The 12,399-nt window shown below is 43.3% G+C and overlaps 1 protein-coding gene across 3 annotated transcripts in view; it reads right to left on the bottom strand.

Moving 5' to 3' along the window:
• Nucleotides 1–9,875, bottom strand: part of DCP2 (decapping mRNA 2) — a 32,299-nt gene extending 22,424 nt beyond the window's left edge. For all 3 annotated transcript variants that reach the window (XM_084627705.1, XM_084627706.1, XM_084627707.1), the window contains exons 1-4: nt 9,716–9,875; nt 2,647–2,798; nt 881–1,008; nt 329–427 (exon numbers count right to left, since the gene is read on the bottom strand). In XM_084627705.1, the coding sequence (XP_084483831.1) occupies nt 329–427; nt 881–1,008; nt 2,647–2,798; nt 9,716–9,768 (432 nt within the window). In that variant the 5' untranslated portion in view covers nt 9,769–9,875. The remainder of the gene's footprint in view (nt 1–328; nt 428–880; nt 1,009–2,646; nt 2,799–9,715) is intronic.
• Nucleotides 9,876–12,399: the final 2,524 nt, after the last annotated feature.

The following is a 12,399-nucleotide window of genomic DNA, read 5'->3' as shown; positions in this document are numbered from 1 at the left end:
ATGCAAAACAATTAAAATTGATTTAATTCAACATTTCCTACTTTGCTGATTTAAATCAATCCATCATAGGTCAAATGTGGCCTCTTTCACATACTTTTTTCTTATTTAGGGGACCAAATGCTACAGTAGTAGATGCCAACAAGAGTACATAATTTAATAGCTTTCTGTAGACAGACACCACCAGATTGCTAGAATTTCGTTTTGGTGTGCATGAAAATCCTACTCTCAACATGGGTGAAGGGAACATGTGTTAAACTACTTTGTCTTAAAGAAAAATGATTTAAATGTATGGGTAAGGAATTTTTAAACAATCATCAATGGAACTCACCTCTCTCGCTGCACAGTCATGTGGAGCCTCTTCTTTATTTACTTTCCCTTTTGGAAATCCCCAGCCAGACTTTGCTAAATATCCTTGAACCAGCAGTACCTGCAGAATCCAAGCAATGCAGTAGTGAAATACCCATTAATCTCATAGATTTGACTTAATTCCCAAAGAGATACTTTTGGCTGGAGGAGGAGACCTTTTGCCTCGTATTAGCATATGTTCATTAGCATTACAGTTTACCAGACTTAGCAAGAATTAAAAACTTTGGTATAGGGTTGTATTATTAAAAAAATATATAAAAATGAAGTTTGGTGTAAAAACAAGGCAAATGTGCAGCTGCCTTTGGTACAATGGTAATAAAGATACCCCCAACAAACCAGAGATGTACAGAAACTCAATAAAAATGCAAAAAGGTAATGTTTATGATCTACGGTCTGAAAATATGATTTTTAAAGCACAAAAAAATTGCTGGGATTGTTAAAAAGCTAGTTAATATCCTTTCTGCCCAGCCCTCACCATCTTGTATAAATGTTCACAGATTAGTTTTACACTTACATTTTCAAGTGTCTCATCAAGAATAATTGCACCATAGGTTGGTACTCCCATTTTATACTCCTTCCACTCATCCAAAACCCTTTGCACATCTTCACCTTGAGGCAGTAAAAAAGGGCAATGGCTAAAGAGTATAGAAACAGGTCAAGGAAACTTACTGCACACAAAGACCCACCCAAGACAAATGTTTACAAGTACTGCTTTCTATACGGAATAGGGTTTTATTTTCTAGATGTGTTTATTTGGAGCCAAAAATTAAGGTAATATGCATAATCCAATACTGAGTTATATTCTGCAGATTCAGGGAGCAAACAGTGATTTACCAACTCAAATATAAGCCATTTATACAATGGTTCCTCTTTAAAGTTAGAGATGCTTTCCTTTGTTCAAAGGAAAGTACCCCAATAGTGGATTTTTTTTTTTTTAAACATGAAACCAAGTTCTTGCCATGAGAAAAGTTTAAAACCACAGAAGTACAATTAAAGACACATAAGCTATTTTTGTAAACCAAATATTTTGATTGTTTTAGTGAAGCATGGGTCCTCAAATGGAAGCTGGAGCAAAGATACTTAAGCATTGTAAAAGTTGGAATACTGCATGCTATATTAGTTCCCACAGTTGATAGCCAAACTGTGGCATAAAAACCATACTTAAGAAGTTATGATTAAGGCTAAGATTTTGTCATGGGTATTTTTTAGTAAAAGTCAGGGACAGGTAATGGGCAATAAAGAAGGGCTTCTGTGATTTTTTCTTTATTGCCCATGACCTGTCCCGGACTATTACTAAAAATATCCATGATAAAATGGGAAGGGACTGGGCAGTTGCGGAATGGCTGGGAGCTCTGGGGCCCCCACCGCCAGTGGGGGCTCAGAGCTCCAGGGTCCCCCTGCTCTCTCTGTGGCAACCGGGAAGCTGCTGGGGTAGCCCCACTGCCAATGGCGGCTGAGAGCTTGGGGGCCCGCTGCCTCAGGCAGCGGGGGTACCACACAGCTCCCTGCCAGTGTGGGAGATAGCGGGACCCTGCAGTTCCCAGCCACCAGAACTGAAGTCACAGAGGTCTTTGAAAGTCACAGATTTCATGACTTCCACAACCCCAGTGAGGAAATCGTACTTTAGTTACGATCTAATCACATTTAAAATAATGTTGCTTAAGCCATGTGTTCAGGTTTAAGACCCTTCATGAACATGATCAAAACCCACCATAAAAAAAAAAAAAAAATAGATGTAAATAATTTGGAATTACTACATAAACACATCCTGAAGAAGCCAATGGCATAACCCCTCACAGTTGCACACCATCCCCGGTCACGTAAAAGCCAGAGAATTTATACTACTTCTAGTAGAATTAACACCCATGTCAGTTTTTCCATGGAAATCCATGAAGTTAGGGGAGGGAATATGCCACAGAGAGAATATTACATTAAGCTGGCCCTGACCATGCTCAATACAGAAGGAAGTCTTGACTGTTCACTCTGTTACAGGATGAAGTCATAAAAGGCCTCAAAGCAAGCAATAAGCTGCTGAATTCTCAGGGCTCCTGGGAAGCTAGGGAAAAGATAGTGAATGGTGTTTTTTGTTTTTTTGAAGTGCTCTAATATTATGGCAGCTATGAACATTAAAAGACTTTCTAATGAAGGCAGTTTTATGTCACTCAAAGGGACTGTTGTGCAAGCAGTTACTCAGGAAAACAGGATTTCACTACTATACTTTAGTATACAGTTTATCCACAAGCATTGAAAAAACAGGAATTGTACCAATAAAAAGGATATCAGCTTTAGCAAAGTCTCTTATCCCACACTGAGGTAATCCTGGTGTGTTCTGCATGTAGAAATCCAAGTAAAACCAATGGGCAAGTTCAATCTGAAAACATACTCTGATTGCATTGTCTCTTTCCTCACTTGGAATGTGCAAAATAAATCGACTGCCGGAGAGGAAAGGGGGGGGGAGAGGAGAAAGAGCTTGATTAACAGAATTTGCAGAAAGAAGTTTTCAAAATATGATCTCAAACACTGAAAATGCATTACAGACAGGGGTAGAGACAGCCCATCCAATCAACTGGTACACATTAAAAAAAAAAATGAATTTTAAACACTCAGTAAAGAAATTTAATAAACTCAGATTAGGTGTGCTAAAATACACTCATGGACACAGTCAGGTTAAAGATATACGAAAAATGTTTCCTCACCTGGTATTAACACCATTATGAGTTACTAAAAATACTGTAACTTAAAATCTAAGCTATTTTCCCCACCATTTATCCTCACTTTTAATACACAGTTTTCAGCTAGCAGTGGACAGGGTTTAATAGAATTGTTTGGTTTCCCTGTACATTGTCACCTTCTCATGCACTAACACAATGTTGCATGCAGTACCGGGTTATAAACATCAAGGGAAAGTTTACATTCAGACAGTAAAATTCTGTATGACTGTTCGATTCATTCACAGAAAGATTTTTTTAATCAACACTATTGAATTTTCTTGTTAGATTTCAAAGAGATTTGATTCTTTAAACTAAAATTGAGCTTAAGCTATTTGACAGGGTTCCTTTAAACCAGAGGTCTGCAAACTGTGGGGCATGGAGAAAGGTTTGGGGGCGTGGCTAGGGCTTGGGCCAGACCCCACTGGGGGGCAGTGAGGGAGCACCACCCAACTTCAGTTGTGGCCCTGGGAGGCTCCTCTCCCAGCCCCGGCCCTGCCGTGGCCCCAGTCGCGGCCCCTTTACCCATCTGCGTCCTCCTCTCTTGGAGCCACGGCCCAACTCCCAGCCGGGGAGGGAAGGCACAAAGAGGGGTAAGGAGGGGGTGTCATAAATATAAAGGGAAGGGTAACTACTTTTCTGTATACAGTGCTATAAAATTGTTCCTGGCCAGAGGCAAAATCCTTTCACCTGTAAAGGGTTAAGAAGCTAAGGTAACCTTGCTGGCACCAGACCCAAAATGACCAATGAGGGGACAAGGTACTTTCAAATCTGGAGGGGGGGAAAGGCTTTTGCCTGTCTGTCTGCGATGCTTTTGCCAGGAACAAATCAGGAATGCAAGCCTTACAACTCCTGTAAAGTTAGTAAGTAATCTAGCTAGAAAATGCGTTAGATTTTCTTTTGTTTAATGGTTTGTAAAATAAGCTGTGCTGGAGGAAATGTATATTCCTGTTTTTGTGTCTTTTTGTAACTTAAGGTTTTGCCTAGAGGGATTCTCTGTGTTTTGAATCTGATTACCCTGTAAGGTATTTACCATCCTGATTTTACAGAGGTGATTCTTTTACTTTTTCTTCAATTAAAATTCTTCTTTTAAGAACCTGATTGATTTTTCATTGTTCTGAAGATCCAAAGGTTTGGGTACAGGTGAACACAGACCAACTGGTGAGGATTTTTATCAAGCCTTCCCCAGGAAAGGGGGCGTAGGGCTGGGGGGATATTTTGGGGGAATAGGACTCCAAGTGGGCTCTTTCCCTGTTCTTTGTTTAACACGCTTGCTGGTGACAGCACAGGGTTCAAGGACAAGGCAAAGTTTGTACCTTGGGGAAGTTTTTAACCTAAGCTGGTAAGAAAAAGCTTGGGGGGGGGTCTTTCATACAGGTCCTCACATCTGTACCCTAGAGTTCAGAGTGAGGAAGGAACCTTGACATGGTGGCAGAGTGGTGGGATCACTCTGAACCAGAGGCACAGCACGATTTTAAAAGGTTTTGTAAAAGGTGATTGCAGCTGTTGATTCTGTCTCTCTGCCTGGGAGACAGAGCAGCAGGCATAACAAAAAGATTTTTCTGTAGGCTGAGAACAGCTATCAGAGACAAAAGGTATCAGGTTACAGCACAGCAAAATTTTACAAGCCAGGGTTTTTTTTGTTTGTTTGTTTTCTTTCTAACTCTCAGGTGTAAAATTAGTTAAAAACAGAAAGGTTAGGATCACAGAATGAAATGTTCAACAGAAGCTGGAATTAGCCAGATGTGAGGCTGAGGAAAGACGAAAGGAATATACATTCCCTCCTGCACAGCTTATTTTACCAGCTATTACACAAAAGAAAATCTAATGCATTTTCTAGGTAGCTTACTTACTAACTTAACAGGCTTGCATTTCTGATCTGTTCCCGGCAAAAGCATCACATAGACAGAACCCTTTACATCCTTTCCCCCCCACCCCCGCACACTCCAGATTTGAAAGTATCTTCTCCCCTCGTTGGTCATTTTGGGTCAAGTGCCAGCAAGGTTACCTTAGCTTCTTAAGCCTTTACAGGTGAAAGGGTTTTGCCTCTGGCCAGAAGGGATTTTATAGCTCTGTATACAGAAAGGTGATTACCCTTCCCTTTATATTTATGACAGGGGTCGTGAGGTAAAAAGTTTGGGGACCACTGTTTTAAATCCAACTTTCGAGATTTGCCAGATAAGCTCCATAAGTGGTCATGGGATGCTGATGCAACAGCTGAGAGTCAGAAAAATAGTTTTGTTTTGTTTTTTAGAAGTTTTAGTTGTATTGAATAAGGAATGAATAATCCCATATAAAAAAGCAAATTTTGCCAGGCCTGCTGCATGATGGTTCTCTTCTACTGAAATAACTGTATGCTTTAACAGACAACATTTCCAAGATTTATTTATTATTAATTATTATTACAGGATGTAGCACTGCTGCAAGTTAGAAGAAAAAAATTTTATTTAGTAAGTTTACTTTGTGAATTTCACTGTTTGATGGTGCACATCCTTCCCAAAAGATTATTTTCCAATGACAGCAGCATAAACATGAACAAGTAGTAACATGCAGGAGAGCATCCAGAGAGAAATGGAGAAAGAACCAGAGCATAGGCTGCTCTCAGGCCCACCCATAAGAACACCAACAGGAAAACAGACACCCCCCAACCCCCCCCTTTTTTTTTTAAGTTTATGTAGAACATAAACATGTGCATAGTGCCCAATAAATCAGCAACAGAGCTCACCATTAAGATAAACTGCAATTTTTAAAAAGAGCAGAAATTATCTGCCTACTGCAGTGGAGAAGCCATACAACTTCCCAGCAATGTCTGCTGGGTATACGCCTGTAATTTATTACTACTATTACAACATCAAGTTGGTGAGCCTTTACATAAACCAGACTGACAATTTTGCCTTATCCTTTTAAACAATTTCAACTTCGCAGTTTATTGGAACAAAAAGAAAAAGGCTTGGGAAACCAAAGCAAAAAATTATAAAAACCAAAAAGAAACTGTAGGAGATCTGCTCTATAGCCATCAATGAAGAAATGGGTTTCAACCATGTTCACCACAGACAGAATACACTGTTAGAGACTACGATTAATATTAAAAAACAGCTGTGACATGAGTATGGAAGATTTTATCTTAGAACTTACATTACCATTTGAACAGAGATCAGATTCCTTGAACGACATAGTCTTTGGTCCTTTGTTCTAGCATTATCTGTCCTCATCTGGATTGAATTTAACTCTAGTGTTATGTTGCATATAGTTATACTCTGATCACATAATAACCTATGCAATAAATTTCATATTAAGATAACGGATAAAGTGATTTTTTAAAAAATGCTTTCTTCAGACTGTACAGGTTCAAGCACTCTGCAAGTGGTAAAAGTATTATAAAATACTGGAGTGCACAATGCTTTGCAAAAAAGTGAACATATTCCCTGCCTCACAGAGCTGATGAAAAGTGCTTAGGTACTATGATGATGAAACTTAAGACAGATCTGGAGTTGCCTTAAGAGGTAGGTTTTAATGAAGGATGCTTGGCAGAAAAGGACAGGGAGAGCATTTCTGATGTAAACATGGATGTTCTAGAAGGCACAAAGAAAGTGGTGGGGAAAGAAAAATGAATACATTAGTACCACAAGTGAACTGGGAGGGGACTGGAGGACATGAGAAATAGTGAAATTAAAGAAAAAAAAAGTGTAGATGGGAATGAGATACAATAAATCTGAATTTGGTCCAACATAAAATAAAAATCTAGAAAAAAATTTAAATTGGAAGTTGCATTTTGGACAAACTGGGTTTGTCCAAAGAGGAGGGCCAGGCAAGGAGGCTACAGTTACAAAAAAGAGACACGAGATAATGAGAAAAAACAGCAGATTTATGAGTAAGGCTACATATTAGTCACAGGTATTTTTATTAAAAAAGTCATGGACAGGTCACGGGCAGTAAACAAAAATTCATGACCCGTGGTCTGTCTATAACTTGTACTATACCCCTGACTAAATCTTGGGAGTGCCGCGGGTTCTGGAGAGGTTGGGGTTGGCAAGACTGGCAGACTCCCTACCGGGCTTCTTGGAAGCAGCAACATGTCCCTCCCTAAGCTCCTAGCTCTGCAAGCTGCCAGCTCCGCAGCTCTGTGTGGGTGGTGCCTGTGGGCACAGGCAGCTCGCAGAGCTAGGAGCTGACAGGGAGGGACATGTTGCAATTTCCGGGGATCCCCCAAAGCAAGCACTGCCCAGAGCCCTCACCCCTTCCTGTGTCCCAGCCCTGAGCCCCCTCCCACCCCCCAAGTTCTCCTGCGGGCAGGGGTGGGCGGGGCGGGGAGGGAGAGAAGGGGGCACAGTGGTCTGAGACTGCCCCAGCAGCAGCCGGTACGACAGCCCCAGGAGCTGCCGGAGCTGCTCGGGCAGCCCCAGCTGCACCAGAAGTCACAGAGGTCATGGAAAATCACGGAATCCATGACAAACTCGCAGCCTTACTTATGACACATTAGGGAGAAAAAACAACAGGATTTCAGAGATTGGCTCTTCTCTCCCTTCCCTGTATTTTCGAAGATCGCACCGAAGTTGCAAACCTGGAAAACAGGAGAGTTATAAATGCTGAAAGAGGACACAGTTTCAAGACTAAACAAATTCAGCTTTGTTAGAACTGAATGCTGGACACCTACATGGAGATATCAGAGAGGCAGCTAGAAATGCACGACTGGTCGAAGGTAGATTTAGGGTATGTCTACACTGCCAACGTTACAGCGTGGCCACAGCAGCACTGTGATGTGGGCAGTGTAGTCACACTTTATCACTGGGGGAGAGCTCTCACAGCAATAAAAAATAACCACTCCAAATGAGGGGTGGTAGGTTTATCGCTGGGATAAAGCACTGGTCTATACTGGCACTTTTCATCGCTAAAACTTTTGTTGCTCGGGGGGGGGGGTTCACACCCCTGAACGACTAAAGTTTTAGCGCTGAAAGTGGCAGTGTAAACACAGCCTTAGATAATGTATAGCGGCGATAGTATTGCCTCCTGTCATTTCAATTAACGATCAGGTGCTGTTTGCAGTCTATTGTTGAATGTACACTGTGAATTAATGTCTGGTTTAACAGATGGCTAGTTGATTAATCCAGGACTAGTATATTGATTAGTCTATTGCAAAAGCAGTTAGTAAACCTGTGTAATCTAAAGAGTGATTTTGTGACTGTTTCACTGGAAACAGATCAAAAGAGGTCAACAAGTTCAAACAGCAGATCTTCCTGACATGTTCAATATAGTTAATAACCTTTTTACTCTTAGATAAAACTACTTACATCATGAACAGCTTGAGTAACCAACAAAAAAACTACTGGCAATTATTAGAACTCAGAAAACTCTAATCAGAGATCTTATGAAAAGAAAGATTTGATATGCAGGGCACATTTTAAGAGGTTCAGTGAGCAATGTATGTTTATGGACATTGGAAGGGAAAGTTGATGGCTGAACATGAGGAAGAAAAAGAGGATCTCAGATGGACAACATGGTATTATGGGTGGCTCAACAGAATTATACATCCACAAAAAGATTAGAAGAGCATCATACAGAATGGGCTACCAGTTGCAAATCCCCAACAATGGAAAGGACTCTGAATAAGAAGGAAACTACTTAAAGGTAAATCACATGAAAATGCAACACAAACAATTCTGCTGTTGTGCCTATACAAAACGGTTATAAGTTTCCAGGTTTCAGAGTAGCAGCCGTGTTAGTCTGTATCCGCAAAAAGAAAAGGAGTACTTGTGGCACCTTACAGACTAACAAATTTATTTGAGCATAAGCTTTCGTGAGCTACATCCGATGAAGTGAGCTGTAGCTTCCGAAAACTTATGCTCAAATAAATTTGTTAGTCTCTAAGGTGCCACAAGTACTCCTTTTCTTTTTATAAATTTCCAAGTTCTGCTTATAGCCAACTTACTGAGCTCACAAAAGTTCAACAGCAAAATGTATGATAAATCCTTTGTGACTTTACAAGTTAACAAAGAACAAACCTCAATTCCGACCAGAAATCTTGTATACTCGTGAAAGGGTTGCTCTTAATGAGGCTGAGCAGCAGCAGTCGAATATGCAGTGTTAATTTCTCAAAAGAACTGCAATCGGATCTTTCAACTCCCTCAGCACAGGCCAGGTCACATAACATACTGCAGTCCCCAGCTTACCTCCCCCCACACCTCCAGGGCAGGAGCACTACCGAACATGAACCCCGACCGTCCCAAGCTCCCCGCTGACCCAAACGTTAGCTTAAAGCCACTCGCACACAGACCTAGCCTTCCAGCTAAGGTGAAAGGGACGGCACGGATCCTTCTTAGGATGTCACGGTAAGAGTAATTTCTAAGGGTCCTTACTAATAACGGCACCATACCTTAATCATCAACTTCACTTCACCCCACTTGTACGTTTTATTAACTGGCTACGGACGATCGCAATGGGCACCCCCGGAACACCGTTTCTGTTTTTCCGCGCAGTTTCACTTTCCACTTCTCTGTCGCTAGCGCGGTAGGGTAATACTGGGCTCCGAGCACAAAGCTCGCGGGCGGTGGGGGACAGGGCCCGGTTCAAGGCGCCCCGCTGCCGGGGGCAGGTGGGGGTGGGCAGGGGCGCGGCTCAAGCCGTGGGGCGGCAATCTCCGTTACCTGCACAGATCGTCCAGGACGCTGCTGGGAATCTCGACCCGTTTGGTCTCCATGGGGAAGCGCGGCTCATCCCGACGCCACAGGGCCCGAAGGAACAGCGCAGGGGGGCGGGGAGGCCTCGCAGAGCACAAACCCAGCGACCGAGCGAGGGGCGGGACCAATCGCTTCCGTCCCACTCCCGCTGGGGTTGGGGGCCGGCCCTGTCGAGGGACAGACACGCCGCTCCACCAACCACCAGCGCTCGCCCGTTCAAACGTCACCTTTTCTCAAGCCAATCATCGGGAGAGTTAGTGGGAGGACTTGACCAATCGCCGGTGACACACGGTAGACAGACACTGTAGTAGGTTCTGAGCATGCGCACTTTCCTTTTTAAACTCCCCGGCGTGAGCGAGTGTGTCTCTCTCTCTCTCGTTTCCCGCGGGGAGGGGACGCGCCGCCTGTGCCAGCCCCGCCGGCCTTTCCTCGCAGCGCTCAGCCCTGCGCAAGGGGGAAGCTCGCTGCGCTTGCCCGCCCCGGCCCCAGCACGGCCCCTCTCCATTGCCCAGCGCTCCTGCAGTCCCCGCCGCCCAATCCGGGGGGCTGGGCCTCCCTCAGCAGCGCTCCGCTGGCAGCCTGGAGGGGCGCTCGCGGCAGGCCTCACCTGAGAGGTCATCTGCAAGCACCGGGGTGCGGCGGTGCGTGACGGGGGGAGGGGAGTATTTTAACATGTCCCGCCCGCACCCCCCCGTGCCGCCTCACTCCGCGTCCTGGCCTCACTTGCCTCTGTCCCAACCCTCAACTGCACTTAACTAGAACTGAAAGAAATAAAACTCCCCAATACGGCACCCCATCACCCGGCTGTGACCCGGAGATACGCGAGAGAAACAAGGGTCCTACAGCATGCGGGATGTATTCCCCACCGCACCTGGGGTAACCTCTCTCGTCAAGTATTTCCTTAAAGGAGAGGTCTGGGTTCCTGCACATGGCCCTCTCGCTAAGCACATTGTCATACCACAGTATTCCCCCTGGGAACCTTACAGCGCTTTGAAGTGAGCTGTAGCTCAGGAAAGCTTATGCTCAAATAAATTGGTTAGTCTCTAAAGTGCCCCAAGTCCTCCTTCCATGACTCCCAGGTGCAGTAATGATAGGGCTACAGGCACCAATGTTGTCATGCATCTGGACATCCAGTATTCTACCAGGCTGGTATTAACACTTCCTGTGGAAGCGTTTCTACCTTCAAGATAGCTTGCTGTATATTTTGTTTCCTTTTTCTGGCTCTCTCAAATAAGGCTTAGCCATTTTAACAGCCAATTTAATTTGGTTATTTGACTTGCTGTGGCATGTGATGTGATAGGACAGTCTGTTCCCAGCTGAGTTGAAACTCCCTGCAAGTAAACGGGGGTCCACTGTTAAACAACACACAGTTTGGGATACCGTGCCTGCCAAAATGCTTCCTTGTTTCATCTATGATGGTCACTGCAGTAATGTCTGACAGTTCGTCTAGTTCCTAAATGTCTGAATAGTCGTCTACAATAATGAGGTAGTTTGTGTGGTTTGTGGAGCAAAGGACCATTTGTTATATGGTCTGTTGGGAATGCTGTGTATTTTCAGTCTTTTTACTACTTAGCCTGTATTTCCTCTAGGTCTTGGAAATCCTTGGTCATGTTTGGCCAGTATGCGTTATCTCTTGATTTCCAGATAAACACTTCTACTTCAGAATGGCTCAGAAGTATTCTTGAGAGAATTTCTATTTAACGATCTGGGAATGATGAATCGACTGCCTTTACATATGATGCTATTTTATATGCTCAGATTGTCTCAATTGTTCCAATATTCTTGAGAAGCAAGTTGGGCTTCTCCCCTGAAGTCTGGCCATCATGACAGAATGGGAGACCTTGTAGCACTGGTAACTCTGTCTTGTATGGTTTGTTCACAGATTCTTTCCAGCCCCTGCCTTGAAACTGTCACATAACTGGCTTGGTTGATGCTTTCTATGTCTGTGTTTTCTGTATGTCTGCCAGATTGAGGATCTCATTCAGTTCCCATATTTCATGCTGCAGGGGCAAGGCTGCTCTGAAGTTAGCTATTAACCTTTGTCTTTCTTTAAATTGTAGCATTGCAGTTTCAGAAGCATGTGCTGAAGGCATTTTGGTTTTGGGGCCACTAGCAGTAGCTTTAAAAACACAGAGAGAGAGCGCGAGCCCACGTGTGCATGCACCAATACAGTGTAGCTTTCAGGTTTTATTTCTTCTTCCCTATAGAAACTGCTCTCTCATTAAGCATTTCCTGAAAGTAATGTGCTTCAAGATCTTATTACCTGATATATAGTCATACTCTTCTACTGTATCACAAGTAACAGCCCCAAATGGCTGCTGGAATACCGCTGTAAACTGTAGTGTCTGGCACTATTTACAGTTTTGTTTCGCAGTATAAGTATTTGCTAGTCTCACAGATAAAGCGCCAAGTGTGCATGTTATTGTACTATATCCACCACCCCCACGGGGAAATGAAATCTTAACTAATATCTCTCCCTATATAAATTGTAACTATACACTCCAAGCTGCAGAACAGTTTGAACCAGGGAGACTTTAAAAATCTTGAATGAAAGAAATGGCAAATGCCCAAATGAGATTAGTGTATCACAAAAGGTTACGATCTGCCATTTAGGAGGGTGTATGATTGGGTCTTCAGCACACTCTAAAAAG

This window comes from Lepidochelys olivacea (assembly GCF_965140295.1).
Source record: "Lepidochelys olivacea isolate rLepOli2 genome assembly, chromosome: 5".
In the NCBI taxonomy this organism is placed as follows: Eukaryota; Metazoa; Chordata; order Testudines; family Cheloniidae; genus Lepidochelys; species Lepidochelys olivacea.
The sequence above is the reverse complement of the archived record's forward strand: the minus strand, read 5'-3'. Positions and strand labels throughout refer to the sequence as shown.